Here is a 25,795-nt window from a genome sequence, read left to right as displayed (position 1 = left end):
TGGTTGGTCTTTAGGGCTAGATTTTTATAAAAGGAAAAAGGTGAAATCCACGCTCCGCAGCAGTAAATAACAGAGCTCCCCTACCCCTGGATTTCACCTTGTTCTTCCTCCCACGTTTTATGGCCCAGACCCCCATCTGCACGTTGTAAAATCCCCCTCCTTGGCGAGAGCCGGGAAATGCACCTGCAGCGCCTGGTGCAAAGCTCACACTGAGGGGTGGCGCACGGGGCCCGTCTCACCCTCCCCCGAGGGGCTGGGGACAGCCGGGGGAGCAGCGCTAGTTCCCCTCACACGGCACGCTGCCCGTGGAAAGCCCCCGCTTGGCACCGCCGCCTCGCCCTGGTTCCTCTCCCGGGGCAGAGGCGGCTGCCAGGATATCTCTGCCGGCCCCGGGAGTCCCGCACTCGCTGCCACGCGACGGGGCGGGAGGATGCGCTGCGCCTTGCTCCTCCTTCGCTTGCTGGGCGACTTCGCTGCGCTTTTGGCTGCTGCCGCCCGGGATGCAGGTGAGGGGCTGATGCTGGAGCCCTGCGCGTCCCACTGGTCTCCTCCTTCTCAGGCCCCTTCCCTTGCTCCACCCCGGGCCCATTTCTCCCCCTCTCTGCTTTCCTCTCTCTCGCTTTTCTTCCCTCTCTCCCCCCTGGCAGGTGCCTGCAGGTGAGTGGATCCAGCCCTGGGTGTTTTATCACTCGGGGAAAGTTTTTTCGGCAAACTCCCAACACCACCACAAAAAAGGGGGATTTGGTGCCTGTGAACATTGGTGCCCAGGGCGCCCATTCTAACGGGGCCGTGTCAGGTTCTAGGAAGACACGCAGGGGTTAAAGGCCATGTATTGACATCAGCTCTCCCCTTGCCTTATCCACACCCTCCTGAGGTCTTAAAGTGGAAAGAATGATCACAAAACCATCTCTTGTGTCTCTCTCCCTCTATGCTGCTGGGTTACATTTGACCCTTCGCTCCCCTTGGGACAGTGAAACTAGGCTGGCTGGATTTGTTGTCACCTGGGCAAGGCCCTTGATCTTTCTGTGCTTTCCTTTTGCTCATCTGGGAAACGGGTGTAAAAGTACTCTGCCATATGTAGCCATAGGCTTAATGAAGTGTTTTGAGATTCTAAGGTAAAAGGTGCTGCTCAGATGCTTGTTTGTTCTTTTAGGTCAGCAGACCAAATTCTGAATTCCCTTACTCAAGCATAACTCCCCACTCACAACCACCGGAGTCGTGTTTAGCTCGGGACTACGGAATTTCACCCAGTTGTGACTGACTGACTAGCTAAAGAAAGTCATCATCGCAATGGCATTTATCATGAGGATGTGGGGAGTGAGCTTTGATGCACTGTATTTTNTCCCCAACTCTGCTAATAGAGACTGGAGAGCTCAGTCTGAATATTCATTTATTTGTAGGAATGCTTTAGTGTAAACACTTACATCCTGGTCCTGCAGTTAGCTGTCACTGTGCTCAGGGGTCTGCTTGTTTGGGACAGTTGTAGGATTGGGGGGTAACATATAAATATTAAACATGAGATGTTTTGTTCTAGCTTACCAGCCTGATTCAGAGGAAGGAGGCAGTGTGATCTAGTGGAGAAAGCACTAGATGGGGACTCAAGGGATCTGGTTACAATGGGAATTATTTCGTATATTTTAAGGCCAAAAGGGATAATTATAACAATTTAGTCTCCAGCTGATAATACCACTGAACAAGGGTATAATTTATGACACTGGATTAAGGAAATCCAATGATGGATCTTTATAACCAGATGGAAATGGGAGGTGTGTTAATCACTAGTTTAACATCTGGAAGAATGTTATAAGGCAGATCCTCAGTTCTTTCTTTGGCCATGTCTATACTAGCAAGGTTACCGCACCACAGCTGTACTGATGCAGCTGTGCCGCTGTTAGATTGCTCATGTGGCCTCTCTATGCCGACGGGAGAGAGCGCTCCCTTCGACAGAATACAATCACCCCAATGAGCGGTGGTAGGTATGTTGGCGGGAGAAGCACATAGTGCTGTGCACACCACCACTTATGCCAGTGCAATGTACGTCACTCAGGGGGTGTTTTGCCAGCATACGTGGTAGTGTAGACATGGCCTTTGTAAAATTGTTGTTTTATCTGCCTGCACCTGCCGTTTGCATTTTATGTACCAGCACAGTAGATGTGGCTTTTCTTTCTCATGTGTGTTTCCTTTCTTGCTAGTTGGCTGTGGAGTCCCAACGAGGTTAAGCTTTGCTGAGCTGAGGAATGAGTATAAAAATCAGAATTACTTTTCCTTTGGGAATACTGCAAAATACACTTGTCGGCCTGGATATGGAAGAGACCCACAGCTACAACCCACTATTACATGCCTTGAAAATGGAAGGTGGTCAGAAGCACTCGAATTCTGTAAAAGTAAATATTTTGTTTCTGTTGTTAGAAAAAGGTCTTAAAGGCACAAGGTTGTGTCCACGCTGCAAAAATGTAACGTATCTTTAAATAGTTAATAGTGACTAATAAAGCTCTCTATCTATGTCTATTCTGGGCCCTTCTAAATGCCATCTTTTTGGGGGTGTTAAATACGGACAGATCTTGGGGATAACTGTAGCATTGAAAGAGAGAAGCCTAATCCTAGCCTTGTTCTCTACCAGAGAAATCGTGTGGTCATCCCGGAGAGCCGGAGAACGGCAGAGTTATTATAACAGATGTCCTGTTTGGGTCAACCGTCAACTTCACCTGTGAAGAAGGGTAAGTGTCAGACTGCCTGAGCTGACTACTTGTGCTTAGCTTGCAGCTGTGGAACACAAATGGATATCCTCGTATTCCCCCAACTCCTGAAAGCAGTTTACTCTTTCATACTAAAGCAGCACTCCAGCTTCTTGCCTCAATCAATATCATTTTTATATGCAGTGAAAGATGGATTGGCATAAGCCTCCCTCTTTTCTTCATTCATGCTCTGCCATTTATTGTACAAGCTTTAGGTACAATTTGGCCAGCTGAATGCTCTGCCTGCAGGTGTTGGCTGAGCACCAACATCTCCTGTGGAGAGTAGGATCCAAGTGACCAGGGCAAACTCTGGAATCTCTTAGATTTTTCCCCTGGTTTGAAATGGGAATTGTTCTTCTTCTGAATCATTTGAAATGGCTGCCTTTCCTCAGGGCCATGCAGAGCAGGGGCTCCATGGCTAACTTCCCATCTATCTCCAAGGACAAACCCAGCTCGGAGAGCCGTCTGAGTTAGAGCTTTGGGGATATGATGGCAGAAGGGCTGTTGCCTGCCCCCTCCTTTTGGAAGATTAAGATTGTGCTTCAGTGGCCTGAAAAGCAGAGGGCTGCAGCTGCAGGACTGGCTGGAACGTTTGTAGGGAGTGTCACGTCTGTATTGAAAAAGGAAGAATCTCTTCTCGCATAAAGTCCCATGTCACAGAAAAGAGCCATAGCAGCTGCTGGTGCTGAACTCTAGACCCAGTTCTACATTGTTTTATTCAACAATATCTGTGCATATGGACCTGTGTGATGCGGTGGCTTATAGCACCTGCATGGGTTACGACTGGCATGATTGATTATCTCAAGCTAGCCAGACCCCTGCTGGGTCTTCCTGGCCCACAAAAACTTATCCACTCCAACACGAAAATTATAAAACCAAAATGGAGGCGGTATAATACTAACCCCCCAGCAGCCTGCCCAAAAGTGCAGATGTTACTAGTTTGCCTGTGGTTTGTGATTCCATGGCAGGGAATGTCCCTGCTGATGTGGTGAGNGCTACTCTCCCATCTTTCACATTGACCTGATCTCTGTCTTACTAGGCATGTTATTAGTCTAGGGGACTTTCCTTTCAAATTAAAGGTATTTGGGGACTTTCATCTGAAGCTCAGGTCTAACTATATAGTCTTCTTCAGAGGGTTAGAAGTCAAGGTATCTTTCTACAATGAGTTTGTTTTTTTCACTCTTCTATGGCTCTCAGAATTCACAATTCTATAGCAAAGTACTTGTGAATGGAAGCAGCTTAGGCTGGAGGTAAAAGAACCATAATAGTAGGAATTGACTTCACGCTGCATGGATCAAAAAGTAAGGACCAGTCAAAATAAAAACGGACTATAAAATTCAGAGAGACAGGGATAGACTAGGAGAATAGTTAGATGTGCGATTTACTCAAACACTGGCCAAAAAGAGTCATTTTGTTATATAGAGAGAAACATCACCATCATGTAGCAATTTAGGGGATATACGCTCTAAACAGTTTTGCTGCTATTGCACAAGCAATTTTGCATTCAGTTTTAGACACCTCATGATCAGAAATACACTTTCAAACTAGAAGAAATTCAGAAGAGCAGCAACAATTATCATAGTGCTGGAAGGGATATGGGCGGGGGAGGGGAAAAGGGGAGTCTCCTGAGGTAGGAAATCTAACTAGAAAACTCTGCTAAAAGCTATAAAACTATTAAAAAACTAACTATAAAGGCAGTGGCAAGGCCAAAAGAGAGCACTTTACATTGAAAGTGGTCGGGGCTCACAATGAAACTGAGAAAACACCTGTGGTTTAAAGAACTGTAGGCAAAAGCAAGTTTTGGAATATTTACAGATCAGAAAAATCGAAGGAAAGCTCCAGACACTGGACATTCTGATCCAGGCCATATGGCAGTAAAAAGGAACTGGAGAGGCAGTTAGTTCAGTCCTCTTCGCTCCACCCTTAAATTCCTTTGGTTGAAAGCACACAGAAGGCACGGGTGTATATATGGACCAAAGGACACTAATTGAAAGAATTCACCCACAGTGGAAGACACGTAGGGACCAATACTCGAAGAAGCAGCTCACTCACCCAAAAGCCCTGGTCACACAAAACCTTCCCTAATTGAAAAAACAAGTCTCAATCTAAAAAATGACATCTCAGCACAATTTGGTTAACAGCTCAAAAGGTTTTGTTTTTGTCCCAATGCAGAACATAACCTAGCTCCATAACCTCTATCGAAATTTACATATGAATGAAAGCTCAGATAACAGAAAACTGGAGTCAGACTGTTAAGTTTAAAATCTCTGCATGCAGATGTCTAATTAGCGTTTTGGAAATCATTAGTTCTATGAAATACTTCCAAAAGGACTGAATAAAATGCTCAGTCAACATTTAAAACATTTTTAAAGGAGGAACAAAAAAAATGTGTACACCCTGAGTGAATAAGAGAAATGAACTAGGTTTGCTTACCTTTTGAAGACAGCTGTTTCTGTTTTAGCATCTACAGTAAGGCTCAGTGTTTCCTTCATGCTGCCATTCATTACTGTCTCAGTTACCTTGTCTGCATTTTCCACATCATCTTCTCCATCTGAACTGGCCTCCATAGCAACACTTCCTTGGGCTGATACAGTGAAACAAATTAGGATATTGCTAATGATTTTTATAGTTAATGAGCAAGTACAAATCAGTGAGGATGTGTAGGAGGATAATGTCTACTGTAATCATACATAATCTCCCTGCAGTTTTGTTTACTTTGCAAATCCTACATGGCAGGTAAAATATCAATTTTCTGCATCCTCAGCTCTGTGTGTACACACACACACTAATCAAATATTTTAAAATATTTAATAGCTACTGAAGAAAACATACATGTTTCATAATAATCTTTTCATTTTCCAAATCAATTAGCAATGTTGATAATTTGCAGCAGCTACAGCTCTTAGTTAGGGCTTGTCCACACAGGGAAATTTACTGATATAACTCCCCATTTTGACACTTATTCTGGAACAAGAGTATTCACATGGGGAGTTATACCGGTATTATCATACTGGTACAGGTCTCCTGATAAGTTTCCGACGTAGACAAGCCCATAGTTAGGTCTGAAGATCCTGGACTTCCAGCACTTGTTATGTTCGTTAACAATGCAATTGGGAAGTGGGGTAACATGGGTTTGATCTGGTAATTTTTAATCAACTTTGACCATGTGTTGGAAAAGCTAGATGACAGGAGGGAGAGAAGGGCACACAGACTGTTCACTGCTGCATCCAAAGACTCAAGATGCTAAAGGCCATCTTAATTAACTAAAGCTCTGCCCAAGTCTCACTGACTAATAAAAAGTAAAGTTAATATTAACACTAATAGCTTGCTTTTATACAGTGCTTTTCTTCCATGGATCTCAAAATTCGTTTCAGAAGAGGTCAGTATCCTTACCCTCAGTTTACCAATGGGGGTACAGAGGTGCTAAGAGGTGAAATGACTTGCCCAAGATCTCCCAGGAAGCCTGTGGTAGAACCAGGAAGTCCAATGCGCTACTCATTTAAGCCACTCTGCTTCTAAGTTATTCGTTTGCACATAATTTGAGTAATTTCAGTGCACTTACCCTCTGGCTGTGTTGCAAGTGCAGATACATTTGCACTCAGGGGATCCATTGGTTCTGTGTTTGTTTCCATTTCCACAGGAGAATTACTTCTTAAAGACTCTTTTGAACTTTAATACAAATGAAAGTGAATTACATTTTGGAAAAAGATTTCTAAACATTAAAATGAAATTTGCTCACATGCAACCAGAACCTTTTAAAATAATGTTTCTATTTCTGTGAATACTATCAACTCCAGAATCCTACTGAAATCAACTATACTAAAACTCATCCAAGAAATGTTAAAGGAATTTTAAGGATGCAAAGTCAAGCACTAAAAAGTTAGGAAAAGCCAGAATTAAGATTTCCTGGTTTACTATCATGAAGAGTGTGCGCGTGTGTGTGAGAGGGGGGCATTGGATAAAAAGGACAAGCCTAATTTTTTTTGCCCCTTGCACTTTCCTTTTAAATATATTTTCAGCTATATATTGTCCCTTTCAAGGTAATGGTATCTGGGCAAGAGGGTTGCTCAATCTCTATATCCAAATCAAACCAATGCCATCCCTGCCAACGAGGTTGATCAATCACAAAGGTGGTCTTTATAACATGGAGGCTTGGCCATTGGTATCTGGATTAAGTTCTCAAAATGTATACATCCCACAGAATCCCAGACACCACATTTCTGCCACTTCCAATCTGAAATAATTGTAAATGATTTCTTGCCCTGATTCAGCAAAAATATCACTATTCATGAAAGCATGCGTTTAAGTCCCATAAAAGGCAATGCTCTGTGCAGGATAGCAGTCCACCCACATGCTATCAACTTAAGAATTAGGGTCTCATTTTGAAGTGAATTTGAAACAATAGTGGGTTCATTCCTTTACTATTCCAAGGGCACAAGATGCAATTTACACAGTAGGGATTTGAATCCCAAAACTGCAGCAGAAACCTTGAAATTATGCAGCATTGTTCATTTTTACTTCCAAGCAGTCCAGGTCAGACAATATCCCTTGTGCTATTTAATTTGATATTAAATTCAATTTATTGTACATTGCCCCCAAATTTTCAATTTTGAAATGTGCTGTAGATTTTGGTACTGTTAATGTTTAATTGCATTGCAGAAGCTACAGGAAATAATACAGATATTGGCAGGTAGGTAAGGAACAGTTTTTGGTTTTGTTACCTATTAAATAGTTGGACACTTGTTACAGAGAGGGAATACATCTCTTTCCCATCATCTATGAGCAGAGTTCATTTTAAATTTGGGAGGGCAGTTTGAATTACTTGGTCCTCACACCAGTAATTCTTGACAAGCTAGCTGCCAATTGCACCCTGCCCCCATTTCGGGCATTGCATTGAAGAGCTGTAATGGTGACATTTGAAATAATACGAGACTTCATTATAACAACTCAATGGAGATGAATGGTGCAGTTCACATCTCTTGGACCTGTTGCTTCAGGGCAGCTGCAGACTCAGGCAGACATCACTGCATCTGTTTAATTGATTTATATTCTGAATATTATCTTCACCAACCATGCAAGCAAGAGACTAAAGGCATGGTTTACACTACAAAGTTAGGTCAACCCAGCTAACCCTGAGCAACGCAGTTAAGCGGACCTAACCCCAAGTGTAGCTAACAATCTGTCAATGGAAAAATTCTTCCATCGACCTAGCTGCCACCCCTCTCAGTGAGGTGGATTACCTATGCAGACAGGAGAACCCCTCCAATTGCTGTTGCTGTAGGCAGTGTCTACGCTGAAGTGCTACAGCGGGGCAGCTGTTGGCTGCAACTGTGCTGCTGTAGTGTTTCAAGTATAGACCAGCCCTAAATGAAAAAGTACATTCTGGAGCACAATAATTTGGCAATTTTTTAAAGATTCACATTTATGGGGATATTTACATGGCTACAATCTCATTATACCTAGGGCTCTGACTATTTCTGATGTAAACCAATACACAGCAAAAAAGTGCCAAGCACTTCAAAGTACTATGGGACTGTCTAAGCAAGTCACCATGGGCTTCATGGAGTGGATAGATTTTTCAGACATATACAAAACTATTTTTTTTACATCACAAAACAGAGCCATCAGAGTCTTTCAATTTATTTCACATTAAACAGCTGCACGTGTCACTTAGGCCCAATCTACAGCCATAGTCCACTTATTTAAAAAAAAAGGCATAAAAAAATAAAGTGTGGCTAGGACTCAAACATCCTAGCAATCAACCAAATTGATTAGCAAGCTATGTATGATTCGATACCATCTACACCAGAAATGGACCGTATCTGGGTCTCCTGAGTAGATTATAGTTGTAGAGTAGATGACACCCTTACGCACAATATACCTTTTAACTCCACAAAAAATCCCGGGCTGAAGAATAATAAAATTATTTTACCTTAGAGAAGATGTAAACTCTGAAAAAGAAGCCCAGCCAGTTTCTTTTCCTGGCATAGGTTCTTCTGTGCTCCATACATCAGACCCAACAGAATCCAAATTGGTACCATGTGCAGTTTCCATAGGTACGTCAAAGTTAGCCGACCAGTTCGGTGCTAGAAACAGTGACAATTTCAATGATAAGATATTTAGAAATTGATATAATTCACTTTTCTTAATATGTTATGACTCTATACCTGCACATATAGCTATCCTGAAACACTGCAAACTCCCTAATTGTAATAGGGGCTTACATAATGTACATATAGAAGAAGAGTATACACTATGCAAAGTTAGAAAATGAATGCAATTCACAAGTACAAAATTAATTTGGTCTATGAAGCTAGAGCAAAATATCACTATAACTCATGGCATTCTGCAATCAAGCCAATCTACCAAATTACACTTAATTTAAAATAATTTAATGGAGTTACACCAGGGATTAATATAGTCAACATTTTACAGAAAAAATATGTATTTGTTACTGTCAACACCTGTTTCTAAAAATGAAAGTTCTTTAAAACTGAGTGTTGTTCTCACGGTTTAGCTTCTGTTTACTAGGTGTGTTTTTCTTAGTTTAAACAAAGAAAATAAATTAATCAGTTCACTAGCACAGTGCTGCAAAGTTTGTTGCAAAAAAACAAATGAGGACTTAACATTTTAAAATTCTTCCCATTAGAATTTTAAATTTTGGAGCAAGTTTATTTTGAAAATAGGTGTCTAACTTAGAGTACTCATTCAAGGTACTTCATCTTCCCATAAGCAAATATTTGTTTTCATTAGTATTTACATACATAAAACAGGCTGAAAAGGAAGCTCTGTGACTAAGTAAAATGTTAATAGGAAATCCCAGTCTAGACAGATATGGGAAGATATCCACAAGGATCAAAACTTTGAGACACAGATGCCAGGGACACCAATCTGACAAAAGGAAAAAAGAGAAAAAACCCTCATTTTGTTTTGTTTTTATAATTCCTTATAATCAATATAAAAAACGCTTAGGATTTTTCTACACACAGAAGTTGCACTGGTTTAATTTAAATCAGTTTTATTAAACCAGTGCAACTTGTATGTGTGGACTCTCAATTTAAAAGAGGTTATATCGGTTTAGCTTGCACCTGTGAATTTACTGATGCGACCCAAACTGACCTAAGCCATGTTTAAACTGATATGATTATCTACAAACAAAATTGCACCACTTTTACTAAATCAGTATAAAATAAAGTCGTGCCCTTTAGTAAAACAGGTACAACTGTGTGTTCAGACCAGGCTTAAGAACCCCTAGAAGTCTAATGCCTTAAAACATTAACTGTCTGTATCTACAGCCCAAGTCACTTGTTGGCTCCTGTGTAAAACTATTAAAAAAGAACCAGCATGGAGTAAAAGTTTGTCTGAAACGGGTACATATTTTCTGCTCACAGTCAAATTTTTATTTTCACTAGTTTCAGTGAAGATATCAAATGGTTTAGACTGATGGCCTCCAAAGCTTTTATCAGTTTTAAACAGATTCAAACTTGTTTAAAACTACACATCCCTTTTGGAGGAAAAACAATTTCTTTAAAAAAAACCCAAACCCGTTTTATAAATAGAAACGTTTTCACCTCCTAGCTCACAGAGAGCCTACACAATCAGGTGTCTGACTCAGCCAGGCACCTGAGGTGCTCAGACTTGACAACACTCGCATCCTGCTATGAGGACTTTATTCAGAAAATCTCTTTTTGCAAAGGTGAGATATTAAACTTCAGGGACCTCAATAAAGTGGTAAGGAAGACAAAATTGAACTATGCTCTACCACTTAACTGAATGACCATTACATTTTCCCACACTGATAACTTGCAATCTAATTCCTCCATCAGGTAATCTAAGCAGATGGAGGCAGTAGGATAAAAACCACCTACGTTCATTTAAGTCCACTTCCATTTTGTCTTCTGTATTAGTATTTGATTCAAACAAGTCTTGTTTTGTTCCATCCTCTTCTTCAGAGTCTGTACTTTCTTCACTGTCCGTACTGCCCGAGCTTCAAAAAAATATAAAGGGATTGTTTACATTCAATACTTAGAAGGAATTCCCTGGGGTGCATTGGCTAGTGAAGTTTTCCCAAGATTAAAACAGAACTGCAAATCAAGTTAGCATGTAGGAATGAGGCAAGTCTGACCATAAACACCGAGGGATCAGCTGGAACTACACTGCAGCATTAGCTATTAAACTTACTCTTCAGCACTGCCAGAAAGGATGAAGATTTTAGGGTGTTTTTTGACTTGACAAAGTTAACTGACCCATCTCCTCTCCCACAGCAACAAGGGAAAGGAAAGATGGCTGCCACAGCCCTCATGCAAGGGTAAATAGGAAAGTGGAGGGAGTATAGCTACGGGCCAGGCCAAACAACAACAGGCAAAAAAGCAGAGATGGACTTCATTTGCTCCACATGGGCTGCTGCAAATGCCAGAGGAAGCCCAGAAGTAGTCCTAAGGAGAGCAGAGCAACAGCTTCCCCACTCCTCCTCCCTTCCAGACGGACATCCAGGTTGTTCCTTCACTTCTGCATGGACATCAGAGCACTGATAATCTGGCCCTATACACATTCCTAAATGCAGCAGCAACATAATGGTCTGGCACATAAATTCCTGGTCACAGGTATTTGCAGGTGGAGGGAGAACTGACCACAGGGTATATGGTGCTATTGTGCAAAGGTCAGAGAAGACATTCCAAAGGGATCCCTGAAAGGAAATTCTGGATGACAGTAGAAAGCTGAAGGGGCAGTGGAAGCACTGGGGACAACAGATTCCCCTCAACCTGCTCTTTGAAAAAAAATCTCCATTACTGCAGCACAAGGAGGGGGACCCTGGCACTATAGAGCCTGAGTACACTAGCCTCCTGCTGGTGTAGCATGCTGAAGGGAAGGCAGGCTGCTTGGGATGGACAGCTCAGTGCCTCTGAAAATCATAACCAGGAGGACGACTGCGGAGGTTTGGCCCAAGAGGCAGTGGAGGAAAGGAGCGAGGATGGAAGAAAAATGGAAAGCTGAAGAAGCGCTGAGTAGCAAAGAGGGCTGATGCCTAAACCTCTTACAGAGGCAGAAGATTGGAAGGGACAGGTGCTGGGCCTATCCTCTAATAAGTTAACCAAGAACAGCAGCAACTACTCAATTTGTCTCTGAATTCTCTTTGTTAGGCAGGCCTTCCAAGCAGTCAAGAATCTGCAACAACAGATGTACTCAGTGAGAACAGCGAGGTTCTTCTGTAGTACAAATTGGATGGAAAACAAACACTATTCACCTGGATCGTCTCTGGGATTCCGGTGTAAACGCAATGTGTTTTTCTTCCCATATATCTTCTTCATCAGAACCACCATCATCAAACTGCTGTATTCTCTCCTTACAGCATGCCTCAAACAATGCAATATTCCCCTACAGCAGAACACAAAGCAAAAATATGAACGGGGTAAAGACCATTCACAAACTGTACACTACTCCACCTTATTTCTATGGTTAAACAATTTTAATATAGTCTCAGAAAAGGATAAAGGTGCATATAAGGAGACCACACTATATCCCATGAATGAGATATGCACCCAGATCTGGATTAATCAGCTTTGACTAAGTTTTCTATGAGGACAGTTCAGAAAACTCTGCCTGACAGGGGTGCCTGTTTTACCATTTCCTGCTCCCTCCCTGGGCATAGCTAAAGAACATCTCAACGTTTTCGTGACTTTTTCCCATTGTGGATTCTCTCTCCGTTCACTGTGCCAAAGAATGCTCCAGATTTTTGGGGGGAGTGGTGGGAGGTTAAAGGGAGAGGCACATACACTCAAGGAGGGAGAGGTTAGCACACCAGAGAAACATTTTCTGGGGAAAGATCTTTACACTTCTGTCCCCTTATTCCTTTTACCTTGCTGGCTAAGACCATACTTTGCATTTTGGTGGAAGATTGAGCAGCTACTACCCACACACTTTAAACTGAATAAACAAACAGCACAGGCCCAGAGAATGAGATCCGAGTCTATTCCTGAATCTGAGGGCTTGTCTACCCAGTGCAGCAATATGCACTAGAGCAGTGTGATTTCTAAAATACACCAACATGTTACGCAGTAAATGTCCCACACAGATGCTGCTGGCATGCTCTAGAAGTTTACTAGGGCGTACTAACTTAGGGAACTCCTAAAGAGGAGGTTACTCACCCTATGCAGTAACTGACGTTCTTCGAGATGGGTGTCCCTGTGGGTGCTCCACTCCAGGTGTTGGTGCGTCCTTGCACCTTTGCTCGGAGATTTTTGTAGCAGTACTCGTACCGGCCACGCATGCGCAGAGGCTGCCCCCCGCTGTGAGTCTAGCTTAATAGTACGCATGGATGGCTGGTCTCCTCAGTTCCTCCTCTACAACGGAGGCTACTCCAACTCCAAAGTACAGGGGAGGATGGTGGGTAGTGGAGCACCCAGAGGGAAACCCATCTCAAAGAACGTCAGTTACTGCACAGGGTGAGTAACCTCTTCTTCGAGAGATGTCCCTGTGGGTGCTCCACTCCAGGTGACTTAAAAGCAGTGTGTCTCAAGGAGGTAGGGACTTCGGATCTGATAGGAATGCCGTAGATAGTACAGCCCTGCCCAAACGTACATCAGAGAGAGGGCCGTGAATAAGGGCATAGTGTTTAACAAATGTGTGTTCAGAGGACCAAGTGGCTGCTTTACAGATATCAGCCAGGGGAACTTTGCATAAGAATGCTACAGAGGCAGCCAGAGATCTAGTGGAGTGCGTTCTGATGCCGTCTGGATGTGTCACCTTCTTCATCTGATAGCACAACCGGATGCACTGAGAAATCCAGTTTGAAAGTCTCTGGGTAGAAATAGGAGTACCTTTGGAACGCTCCACGATGGAGACAAAAAGTCTAGAAGAGTTTCTAAAAGGTTTTGTTCTATCCAAATAGAAGGACAAGGCCCTGCGTACATCTAATGTATGCATTGTGGCTTCAAATGAGTTCGCATGTGGTTTCGGAAAAAAGGTTGGTAGGTGTATCGGCTCAATGTGGAATGACGAATGCACCTTTGGAAGAAATTTGGGATGTAATCTGAGGGTAACCTTGTCTTTGAAAAATAGCATATATGGTGGGTCTGCCATAAGAGCTGCTATTTCTCCTGTCCGTTTGGCGGAGATAATTGCCACTAAAAATGCTGTCTTCAGCGAAAGGTGTAAAAGGGAGCACGTGGCTAGGGGTTCAAATGGTTGTTGAGATAGACTAGCTAGTACTAAATGAAGGTCCCACGGGGTGGTAGGTGGTTTAATGTCTGGGTATAGGGCTTGGAGTCCCTTGAGGAAACGCTTAGTGATTGGATGAGCAAAAACAGAAGTATCATCAATTTTGTCATGAAAAGTTGTAATAGTAGCTAAATGGACTCTGATGGAGCTGAAAGAAAGGCCGGATCGCTTAAGGTCCAATAGATAGTCAAGTATGAGCGAGAGAGATACCGACGTGGGACAAAGTTGTTTAGCTGAACACCAATGTGTGAATCGTTTCCACTTTCGTAGATAGGTGGTGCGAGTAGATTGTGTTCTGCTATGTAGGAGCACTCTTTGAACTTGTTCAGAGCAATCTAGTTTGCTTTGGGAGAACCATGTAGGAACCAGGCTTTGAGGTGAAGCATGGACAGGTTGGGGTGGAGAAAATCGGCCGTGTTGTTGTGATAGGAGGTTCAAGATGAGAGGCAACGAGATTGGTGGTCGAATCGACAATCTGGTGAGGAACGGAAACCACGGTTGTCTGGGCCACGACGGGGCAATTAGGATCATCTTAGCACGGTCTGTTCGTATTTTTATCAGGACCCTGTTGAGAACTGGTATCGGGGGAAAAAGCATAGAGTAAGTTTCGGTGCCATGGGATCATGAATGCATCTCCCAGGGAATGTTTGCCCAGTCCCGCTCTGGAGCAAAAGTTGGAACATTTCTTGTTTTTTGCAGTTGCAAAAAGGTCTGTGGTTGGGTGACCCCAAATGCGGAATATGTTGTGGATGGTTTTCTCGTCTATCTCCCATTCGTGATCCCAGGGAAAGGGTCTGCTTAGTTCGTCCGCTGTGGTGTTCATCACTCCGGGAAGATAGGCAGCTGATACCCGGACGTTGTTCGCAATGCACCAATTCCAAAGCTTCATAGCCTCTGTGCAAAGCGAGTGGGATAGAGCTCCTCCCTGCCTGTTTACACAGAACATGCATGCAATGTTGTCTGTCATTATGCGTACATGGTGATTCCTGATTAGTGGCAGAATGTGACGGCACTCATTGCGAATGGCTCAAAGTTCTAGGACATTTATGTGCAGAGAGGTCTCTGTTGAAGACCATAGCCCCTGGACTGTGTGGTGAAACATGCGTGCACCCCAGCCTGTCAGAGATGCATCGGTAGTCAGTATGAGGGATGGAGCCTCCTGAAGAAAGAGGACTCCAGAGCAGAGGTTGGAGTGAACTGTCCACCACAGTAGAGAACCTCTGACTTGGAAAGGTATGGAGAGAGTCTTGTTTAGACAGTGCACATTCGGTCTGTAAACCGTGGCCAACCACGCTTGGAAGCGCCGCATGTAGAGGCGTGCATTTTGGATGACAAAAGTGCAGGAGGCCATGTGACCTAGTATTTGTAGACAGTCACCTGGGGACTGTTGCGAATTTTTGTGGCCAGTCGGCTTATGGAGTTGAAGCGGTCGAGTGAAAGAGATGCCAATCCTGTCCGGGAGTCGAGGTATGCCCCTATGAACTCCAGATGCTGGGTGGGGCATAATGTGGATTTGTTTTTTGTTTATTTGCAGGCCTAGAGATAGGAAACAATCGACGGTAAGCCGCGTGGATTGGAGAGCTTCGTCGAACGTTAAAGCTTTGAGGAGGCAATCATCGAGGTAAGGAAATAATACGACCCCTTGTTTTCTGAGGTAGGCAGTAACTACGGCTAGGATCTTGGAAAAAAACACAGGGGGCCATGGACAGTCCGAAGGGGAGAACCATGTATTGAAAATGTGTTGAGCCAAGAGTAAAACGTAGGAAGCGTCTGTGGGCCAGGTGTATAGTCACATGAAAATAGGCCTCCTGTAGGTCAAGGGCTGAAAACCAATCGCCCTGCTCCAGCACTGGGATTATGGTGGTGAGAGTAACCATCTTGAACTTTTGCTTTTTGACAAATTTGTTGAGCCGCCTGAGGTCGAGGATTTGTTGCCATCCCCCAGTTTTCTTTTCTGTTAAGAAATAATGGGAGTAAAAACCCTTCCCTTTGTGTCGTTCTGGCACAATTTCTATTGCTCCCACTTGAAGGAGATGTTGCACTTCTTGGAGGAGTAGTCGCTCGTGAGAAGGGTCCCTGAAGAGGGACAGGGAGGGTGGGTGGCAAGGAGAGGAAGGGGATGGCGTATCCAATTGTAACCACCTCTATAACCCACTTGTCGGAGGTAATGTTCTGCCATTGGTGGGAGAATGGTCGTAGGCGGTATCCAAAGATGTGTGTGCTGGCTGAAGTGGGAACGCTGTTTTCTAAACCCTCGACCAAGGCTTCAAATCTGCCTATTAGTTGGAGGGGGTTGAGGCGCCCCCGCAGAATTGGGACGACGACACTGGAATCTTGGTCTCTGGTGTTGTTGTTGTAGTTGCTCCTGTAGTCTATGGCAGTGTTGTGTATATGCGGGGTAGCGTGGACGTTGGTAAGGTTGGTATCTATATTGCTGTCTTCTTGTCGTAGGTGTCTGGAGTCCTAAGGACCGGAGGGTTGCCCTTGAGTCCTTCATTGAGTGAAGCACGTCGTTCGTGGCGGAAGCAAAAAGTTTTTCACCGTCAAAGGGAAGATCTTCAATGGAAAGAAAGAGGAGGAGAGCCATGAACCTTGGCGGATGACCACTGCTGTGGCCGTCGATCTTGCTGCAGTGTTGGCTACATCGAGGGCCGCTTGAAGAGCGGTACGTGATATGATTTGTCCCTTGGAAACCAGAGCTATGAATTATTGTTTTTTCTGTTCTGGGATGTAGTCAATAAAGTCCATGAATTTATTATAGTTTCTGTGGTCATATTTTGCAAGAACTGCAGTAAAATTAGCTATATGAAATTGTAACATCGAGGATGCATATACTTTACGACCAAAGAGGTCCAAGCGTTTACTTTCCTTGTTGGCTGGGGTGGAGCGGGAATACTGATTGGTCCTTTGGTTCACTGCATCTACTACTAACGAGTTTGGCGCCAGATGGGTAAAAAGGAATTCAGAGCCCTTAGAAGGGATGAAGTACTTCCGGTCCACTTGTTTACAGGTAGGTAGGCTTGTAACTGGAGTCTGCCAGATGGACTTAGTGGGTTCTAAAAGGGCTACGTTGATTGGTAATGAAACCTTAGTGGAAGAAGAGGGCTGTAGGATGTCCATTAACTCATGCTGTTGTTCAGTGACTTCCTCCAAGTTAATTCTCAAGCCATTGGCAACTCTTTTAAAGAGGTCTTGGAATTTTGCGTAATCATCCGACCGTGTTGGAGGAGGGGGAAGTAAGGCTTCTTCAGGCGTTACCTCCGGCTCTACTGGAATAGGAGCAGGACTAGGTTGATCCTGCAAGTGTGACGGTGCTGCCTGGTGTCTTGTCATTGGCAGGTCTGTCAGGTGGTGGTGCTAGACCGGTGTTGCGCCTGGTTAAGGTGGTGTAGCACGTGTATTCTTGAGGGTCTGATGCCCATGGTGCCCAATATTGCCATGGTGGTGGGTAGGGCATAGGTGGTGCCATCCAGGGGTTCACCCCCCCAGGGGGGCAGGATCCTGAGAATAGGATGAGGTAATTTTTCTAAAACCTCTGTTGACTGGGGTCTGGGGATGCAAGAGTTGATACGGAGAAAAACCCTCCTGTGGTCCAGTTTCCTCCTCACTGAAGGAAGGTTGTTCAGAACCTGACTCTGCCATTGAAGAGAAACAGGCATTCAGCAGGGGAGACTGCAGGATAGGTGACACCAGCAGATCTCTTGCCTGAGTAAATTGGAGTGGTGAGGCTCCTGCGTGAGGTGAAGGCTGTGCAGGAGGAAGTTGCAATGAGGGAACATTCCTCTGAGCTGGGGTTTTGCTTCTTGGCTCCCTGCCAATCAGTTCCACAGGTGCCGTGGCCGGTGCCGGGAGGGCAACATCAGCCTGCAGGGGGTCAGGCAGGGTGTGGAATGTCAGCACTGCGTCCGTCGCGGTGCCGACCAGTGCCAGAAGAGAGGCAGGTAGCTGAAAGCCCGAAGCCTCGGCACCGGAGCTTCGCACCGCCGCTGCAGCCTCAGGCGGTTTTCACGCGTTGCCAGAGGAGCCCAGCTTGTCAAATGTGCTCAAGCGGGGGAGCACAGGCAGGGAAGCGGTAGATCTGCCCGGGGAGGGCTTGTGTCTCAGGGTTTCCTTTGAAGATCATAGAATCATAGAATATCAGAGTTGGAAGGGACCTCAAGATGACAAAAGGTTCCCTTTCTTTGCAGATTTCTTGTGTTTCTTTGAGGCGGGGGGGGGGGGGGGGGGGGAGCTGTGGTGGGCAGCGGAGCCAGAATCAGCGCCTGGGTCTGAAGCCACACCTAGGGATTTCTGGAGGAGGAGCAGTTTCAGTCTAAGCTCCCTGTCCTTCTGTGCCCTGGAGCTAAGTTTGCTGCAGTGGGCACATTTTTGAGGAATGTGGGTCTCCCCCAAACATTTTATACAGTATGAGTGGCCACCTGACAGTGGGATAGCCTCCTTGCAGTTAGAGCAGCGTTTAAAGCCTGTGGAGCCAAGCATGTCTGAAGCAGCTGCAGCTGACAGGATTTTTTTTTTTTTTTTTTAAAGATAAAAATGGTAACTAACTATAACTAACAACAAACTAACTAACTAAAAGGGTAATTGTAGCAAGAGAAAGGAATTTCCTAACGAGTCTGCTGAGCTCTGTCTCAGGCTGGGGACAGTAGAGAAGGAACTGAGGAGACCGACCACGCATGCGTACTATCAAGCTAGACTCACAGCGGGGGGCAGCCTCTGCGCATGCGTGGCCGGTACGAGTACTGCTACAAAAATCTCCGAGCAAAGGCGCAGGGACACACCAATACCTGGAGTGGAGCACCCACAGGGACATCTTTCAAAGAAGCAGCAGTGGTTCTCAAAGTGTGGGGCACAGAGAAACATTTGCGGGGAAAGGAGGGTGGGAAGGGAATGCCATGCTTCCAGCCCTGCTCCACCCCCAGATCAGACGTCTCGTCTCCAACCCTGTTCAGATCACAGTCCTGCTCCACCGCTAGGCCCAGCTCTGCTCTCACCCACAGCTCCACTCCACACGCTGCTCCGGCCCCAGCCCAGCTCTGCCCTCATTCCCTCTCCATCCCCAGACCAGCGCCGCCTCTAATCCCAGCTCCTCCCGCAGCTCTGCCTTCAGTCCAAGCTCTGCTGCTGAGGAAACCTTGACTGTGCAGTAATGCGTGGGGGAGGGGGGAGCGCAGACAGGGCAGCGCACTTGGAAAAGTTTGAGCACCTCTGTCCTAGAGCATGCCAGCATGGATCTACACGGGCCAGTTAGCACATAACACATTGACACACACCTCTCTAGTATGCTATGCTGCACTGTGCAGACAAGCTCTGAGGCACCTCTACCACAGCAAACAGGCAGCTTTTTACTGCATTTCCTTTGGAGCCGGCTAACAGAAGAACTTGTATCTGGTCATACCTTAAAGTGAAAATGGCTCTGCTCAGAAGCTGATATAGAAAGCAGTGATCAAGTTTCCCAATGACACAAAGGCTTTACATCATTACAAGAAAGTAGGTGGATGAGCTAGTCCTCAAAGATAATATTGAAAAGAATTATTTGACTCACTACCATCCTACAGGTTGAAGACAAGTAGAAGTGTTAAAGTTTTATTATTTGTTTAGCAGTCCACTCTCTCAAGGACAAAAGTCATGATAGCAGCAGGAATGTATACTCACACTTTCATTTGTATTGAGGGTAAAGTTGATGTCTGACACTCGATCAAAAGAGACACTGCAAAAAAAAGTACAGATTTATGCACTAAAAGCAAAAAAAGATGCTGCAATTTACACAACAAATAAAGAGACATTTCATATTCTGAACTCTTTACTGCGCAAGAATACTAAGAGGACCAGAAACTATAAAACTTAAGTAGCAATTTCCCACACAAGAAAATAGTTTTACCTTTTGTGTTTAGGAGAAACATGCCTTCTATCATCATTCAGTTAAACAATTTATCAAATCATGGGATGTTTTCCATGCACAAAATCTTACAAGACAGTTAAGCCAATAATATAAAAAATGGCTACCTTTTATCAGATACATGGACAAAATAAATCCAAATAAACTAACTAAATACCCTTCCTGCAGGTGTGAAATAGCGGGGAAAGTCTGCCAGCCTTTCAGGACAATTCACAGGTATCCTCTCTTTAAGCACGTATATGAGTGAGTTTAAAGTTAGCTGTGCATTTGTTAATCTTCCCCTAAATTCTCACTGCATTAAAGATCTGTTGGAGGAGGGGGTAGAAGAGAAACAGCATTTACAGTTCGTTAGATATGACCTTCAAAGTCAAAGCAGATCAATTTTTAGGCCCAACAATTTTAACAATATTCCTTTTACATAAAAGGACTAGAATCACATAATTGAACCACCATGCAAGTAACTAAAGAATAGCCAGCATTTACAGCTAGAAAGTAGGTAAGATTCCAAGCAATGAAGTTTCTCTCTCTCTCTCTATATATTTTTTTTTTAAAATGAGAGCCGTGTGGTTTCTGATGGGCGATATCAGGGACCAAATTCATAAGTGGTAGCTAGAGGCATAACATCTAGGCAGAGTGCACACCTCAAGGGATCTGCATTATATTTATATAAGCATCTTGTTAATTATGTGTCATCTTCTTGACAGACTCACCCAAGCAGTATAGTAAACTAGCTCCTATGGCAGGTGTATACCAAAAATACTGCTACCCAAGTATATTTAATTAATTGAAATTGACTTCTTTTCTATAGAATCCCACCTCCTGAAAGTGAATCTTCATCTCTACACTCAGAGGTTTCATATATAATTCCCTTCCCTGTTGAGAAGGCAGGAGTCCACCTCAATTAGTTTCCCATACCTTACTGTAGCTTGTCCTACAAAATAGTATCAATAAAATCAGTATGACAACACTAATCTGCCTTTAATATTTAACTGCTGTCTTGGATTCTTTTCAAATTTGTTTTAAAAAGGATACTTTGCACCATGCACACTTAATTCAATTTAATAAAATTTGGGGATTAGATAGAAAGTAACACTTATCACCAGCTCCAATTCACTCCATTTTTCAAGAGGGATTCTCAAAAGCATGGTCCATTTTACTTTTTTGTAAGAAATAGGGATCATCCTACAGATTCTTGGGTTGTGTTTTACCTGGACTAAAACTATTCCTATTTTTAAGTTCTTCACTTACATTTCTACAGTTAGGGTATCTCTGAACTGCTTTGCTCTTCACCATAGATAGATTTATGAAGCCCTTCCTTACTGTCCCCTACAGAAAAGAACATTCATGGATGTGTTGCTCCTGCCAACTTGGCCAGGAAAAGTAAATTTATGCTATGCACCATGGTGTAGACTATACCCCATGTCTATCTCCTATGCCTAAAAACTATCCCACCTATGAATTCTGCTCACACCAGAGCCATGTGCCAATGGTCTTGTGAATAAGAGAACAGATCCATAGGTTAAGTCTGATATTAAGACGTCTAATTATATAGTCACAAGCAATGTGTTCTCTTATGTAGCTACTGTGGGTTGGGGAGAGGAAAGAAATAGTGTTGCTCTGAAAAATTGCTCAGGGAAGCTAATCTGCTCTTCCTGGAGCACTCAGTGTAAGAACTGACCACGTTAGTGCTGATAAAGCCAAATGCAGACAGCTCGGCATCAGTCAAGGCTGCAATTAATCACTGGGACACAGTCAAATGTGAAATGATGCAATAAAGAAGAAAATCCCAAGTTAAAACCAGCATAAAGTCATACTCACTTCCCGATGTCATCTTGATCGGCAAACTTCTCATCGTTGAAGCCAAACTGGTCAATAAAATTGGACGTCATTTGTTGCATCTGATAATCAGAAAAGGCCTGGCAATCCCAGGACCAACGACAGTGATATAAATATTCTAATAATACTCTGAATACTATTTGCCCATTTTGCTCCAGAAATAAATTTTGTTAATCTAAACACAGGGGATTATAAAAAGTTAATTTGTTTTAAATCTATAAATTATCTCAGCCACTGAATATACACTGACCCACATTTGATGGCTTTGATGCCAGCGTGGTAGCAGCTCTAACAGGAAAGTTAATCTTCACTGTACATGTGGTCTTAAATACCACTTTTCCAAATGCATTTCCCAGGACACACTGTGTGACAGGACAGCTTATTAGGTACAGGAGAAAAGCTGCCTTCAACCTTGTCAACATGAAACTTTTAAAACCACATGACTCATGGAAGAGGGGAGACCAGGGCATTGTTATAAATAGGAAAAAAAATGTGTGGGTAAGAAGTTATCAATCTCAACTATAAGATCTAACTAACAGTATCTCTCAATTACCCAAAAGAAAACACAAGTGGAAACCAAGAGTTAATGCAGACATACCACACATCTAAATTTAATGTTGCCAACTCTCACAATTTTATCAAAAATCTCATGAGATTTTGGGGGGTTTAAGGTTCTTTTTGTTTTTAAATAAAGTCTCAACTGACCTCAGATTACTGGCTTTAAAACTTGTGAAATTTCCCTTATTTAAAATAACTATTATTTTCAGTGGGGCTGAAGCCAAACTGCTCTCTGCCAAAACAGTCACCATTCTCTACAGACTTTGCATGTTGAAGGGACACTGCAAACTCATTGTTTTTAATGAAACTGAACCCAGGTTACCCCTCAGGGAAAATAGCCACTCTCTGGACTGTGTGGTTAGTCAGCTAGACAGGACGTGGGAATATGGGAAGCCAGAGATGGCCTAAAAAGGAGCAGGTGAGCAAGGTGTTGAGAAGGTAAGGTATAGAGGAATAGGTGATGGCAGAGGGAAAAAAATATAGGGTTGGGTTGGGGACAGGAAATTATGGAGGAGCTTGGAGGAAGATAAAACAGGGCAGTGATGAGGAAGGAGAGGGATACAATGGCAGCTTTCCACACTCCTGGGATTGGGAGTGAATAAGGGGAACCTCCATCCAAGCAGCCACTGGAAAAGCCTGCCTTTTTGCATGTGTTTCAGGTAGAATTTTGACTGAAACATTCACAAATGCCAATCAATCCCTCAAGTCTTTTATAGTAAACAGCACTACGTTGGACAAAACATATGGCTGGCCTAGTAATATTAGACCTTTGTTCTTCCTGCGCTGACTGTCCATATAAAGCATTATTGGGTTGTAGAAAGGCACTAAACACTTCCTCTGTAGAGTACTTTGATAGCTATGGATGAAGAGAACTTATTACTGAATGCATGTGGATGAGAAGACATTCATAAAGGTGTTATGTTAATGATAAATGGAATGATGAAAGAACAAACTAAATTAATGGTGAAAAGTCAATTAGATTTTTAAAATTCTATCAGTTTTCAAGTGAAATAAGTGCAGGCAGCAACTTCTGTTTTCTGTTTTATCAAATATATACGTCATCCTAGTGACAATATCTTTTAAAGCCTAATAGTGGGAAAGAGCACGCTAGAGAAGCGTTCCAAGCGATAGTCAGCCAAGAGTCAGAACCTGCTGACAGTTTGACAGGCCAAAGGCAGATACAAGTTTTGCAAAGTGGAAAATGAATGGAATCGCTGATATACTTCTGGTTGTTGCCCTTAAATAAAGGGATCTGCAGAAAGATTTACAGCATGAGACCCTTCTTGGGGGTACCATCTCTAGGGTTTGTCATGAACTTCCCTAAACAAAGCTCCTCAAGCAAGAGGGGGGTCAATTTTACCTTTAAAAATGCTAAAAAAGATAGCAGAGCAGGCCTAACATCTTTATGGCATCATAAATGAAGTTAGAAGTCAGGTGTGAAAAGTTATGAAACATGTCTGAAGATTTACTTTATAAAAAGCAATGGATTTCTCCAGCCAATAAAGAAAAACATTTTGCCTGCACAGGCTATGTAAATACAGTTAAAAACGGTTGGCAAGTAAAAAAAAAAAAAAGTCACCTAAGTGATTATAGGCATTAATTTCTTAACCAGGGCCCATAAAGAAAATTTCCAAAAGATCCCTTTTGCCTGAGTCATCATGATCAAATCTACTTTAGGTGTTATCCTCTAGGGCAGCCTGAGATTTTACTTAGGTCTTCGAAGATAAATTTGGAGAGATTTCCATTAAAAGGAAAACACCACTTTTCATATTCAGTTATGCAGACTTGCATGTATTCCTTAACTGTGCCTACAGCAGCAACTTTCTGGAGATCTCATGATACTGCACAAGCATCAGCACAGCTCCTCTGGTGCTAGCAATTGTAGGAGCATTAGTGTACACTGGTTGGTTGTCAGAATTTTTACCACTATGTCATCTAACTTTGCTCACAGCAGGTCCAGACAACACAATAGTAAAAATGCCAGCAGCTGGTCTACAGTATCCCTCCCACTCTTACCAGCACTAGATTAGATGGAGTCTTAAATTTTGCCCAAAGAGCTCAATGTTTATGATTACTTGTGTGTGCATTACCAATTCTTTCCTGCCGCATGCTTTGCAAATTGGGAGAACCAATTTCCAGTTATGAGGCAGCAGACTCTCCCTCTAATATTTAAAGTAAGGAAGGTCTTTCAAAAAAACTGTCCTGAGAATGAGATAATGAAAGTTTCTTTCAAAATTATAGAGTTTTAAAATTATTTCTGACGACTGAACTGACTGAGGCATTCCACTGATCAGAGATCGACAGAATGAAGACACTTCTGGACTGAGGATTCTTCATTAGAGAGAAATCGAACATTAGAATGGGACTTAGTAAGGAAGCTGAAGAAAAGAAAGCTGGAGGCTGCCTGTTTTAGTCTGGGCCTCAGTAAATCTGGCAAACAAAGCAAACCCACCTAAGAACGGTTAATAGGTTCCCAGAAGATCAGAAGAGTGGAAGGAAAAGACTACCAGTGCGCTAGACATTACAGTGCCTTCACTTATTCTGGAAAACTGATCTGCTCTTCCTTACAATGGTGTCTCCAGTCTACTGTCTTTCACGTCATACTCAGTTTTCTACAGAAGACAATATCAAGGTACAGTTCTCTATTCTATTGTCAAGCCTCATGACAAACTCTGCTAAGACACTAAAAATATTGTGTTCCACCATTACCCCATATAGCATGCAACAGCAGTGGTCCATCTGCAGTTCTCTGTTGGATTAACTACCTAAACAGATGCAGTTGCTGTGACAGTCTAGGCAGAGCTCACACTGAAGAACACAGTCAGAAGATGGTGCTTGAAGACTATGAAGGGTTTTCTAAAAGATTCCACGTTCCTACAGAAGCTACTACCTTGCTGAAGACACCAACCCCATCAAATCTAGATTGGTGCAACTAAGATGCAATAAATCACTGAAATATCAGACATGAAAAAGTTAACTATAGTTTCTAAAATTAACAAAAACCTCAACCAAACTTTTGGAACAACTGCACTTTATATAAATAACGATATATAAACTTTAAGAACTACAGATTGTAGTACTTGGGTTGAGGCAGTTACAAACAGCTAATGGTACAAGCAGTGATTTAAATAACTTGTTTAGTAACTTGAATCTATAGCACCTTCAGGATTGGAGATCTAAATCAATGTACACTGTATGCAGATTTTGACAACTTTCACTTTCCTCCAGTGCCAACAGAGGAATAAAGAAGACGTACATTGCAAATGGAATGAGGCTAGTACGGAATAGCTGTCACCCTTCACCCATCAAAAATGGCGAAGTATTAAAAGTGCTTCCAAAAACTATTTTCTAAATGAAAGTGCTAACTCAAGTAGACCGCTATACAGTTAGTTGGTGCTCTGAAAAACACCACTCACTTGTGTGGCATTACCATATTAAATCCTGTAACACTGTCAATTAGCAAACTATACTATAAATACGTATAGAACTTTAAACTGCACACTGCCTACTTCTTTTTTTTAATACACTTTCCAGTTTCACCACCGAATTCTCC

The 25,795-nt window shown here is 43.1% G+C and overlaps 1 protein-coding gene across 1 annotated transcript; it reads right to left on the bottom strand.

Annotated features, from left to right (window-relative positions):
• Positions 1–5,135: 5,135 nt before the first annotated feature.
• On the bottom strand, positions 5,136–21,845 carry LOC117876532 (serine/threonine-protein phosphatase 6 regulatory subunit 3-like; the record flags this gene model as incomplete). The annotated part of the gene is made up of 7 exons (XM_034768794.1): positions 5,136–5,319; positions 6,298–6,404; positions 8,668–8,821; positions 10,604–10,722; positions 11,980–12,110; positions 19,605–19,659; positions 21,667–21,845. Coding segments are annotated over 7 exons (900 nt in total), but the record flags the coding sequence as incomplete, so codon positions are not given.
• Between the last annotated feature and the right edge of the window lie 3,950 nt (positions 21,846–25,795).

The sequence above is a fragment of the Trachemys scripta genome, chromosome 4 (assembly GCF_013100865.1).
Source record: "Trachemys scripta elegans isolate TJP31775 chromosome 4, CAS_Tse_1.0, whole genome shotgun sequence".
Taxonomy (NCBI): domain Eukaryota; kingdom Metazoa; phylum Chordata; order Testudines; family Emydidae; genus Trachemys; species Trachemys scripta.
This window is presented reverse-complemented; position numbering and strand designations above follow the sequence as displayed.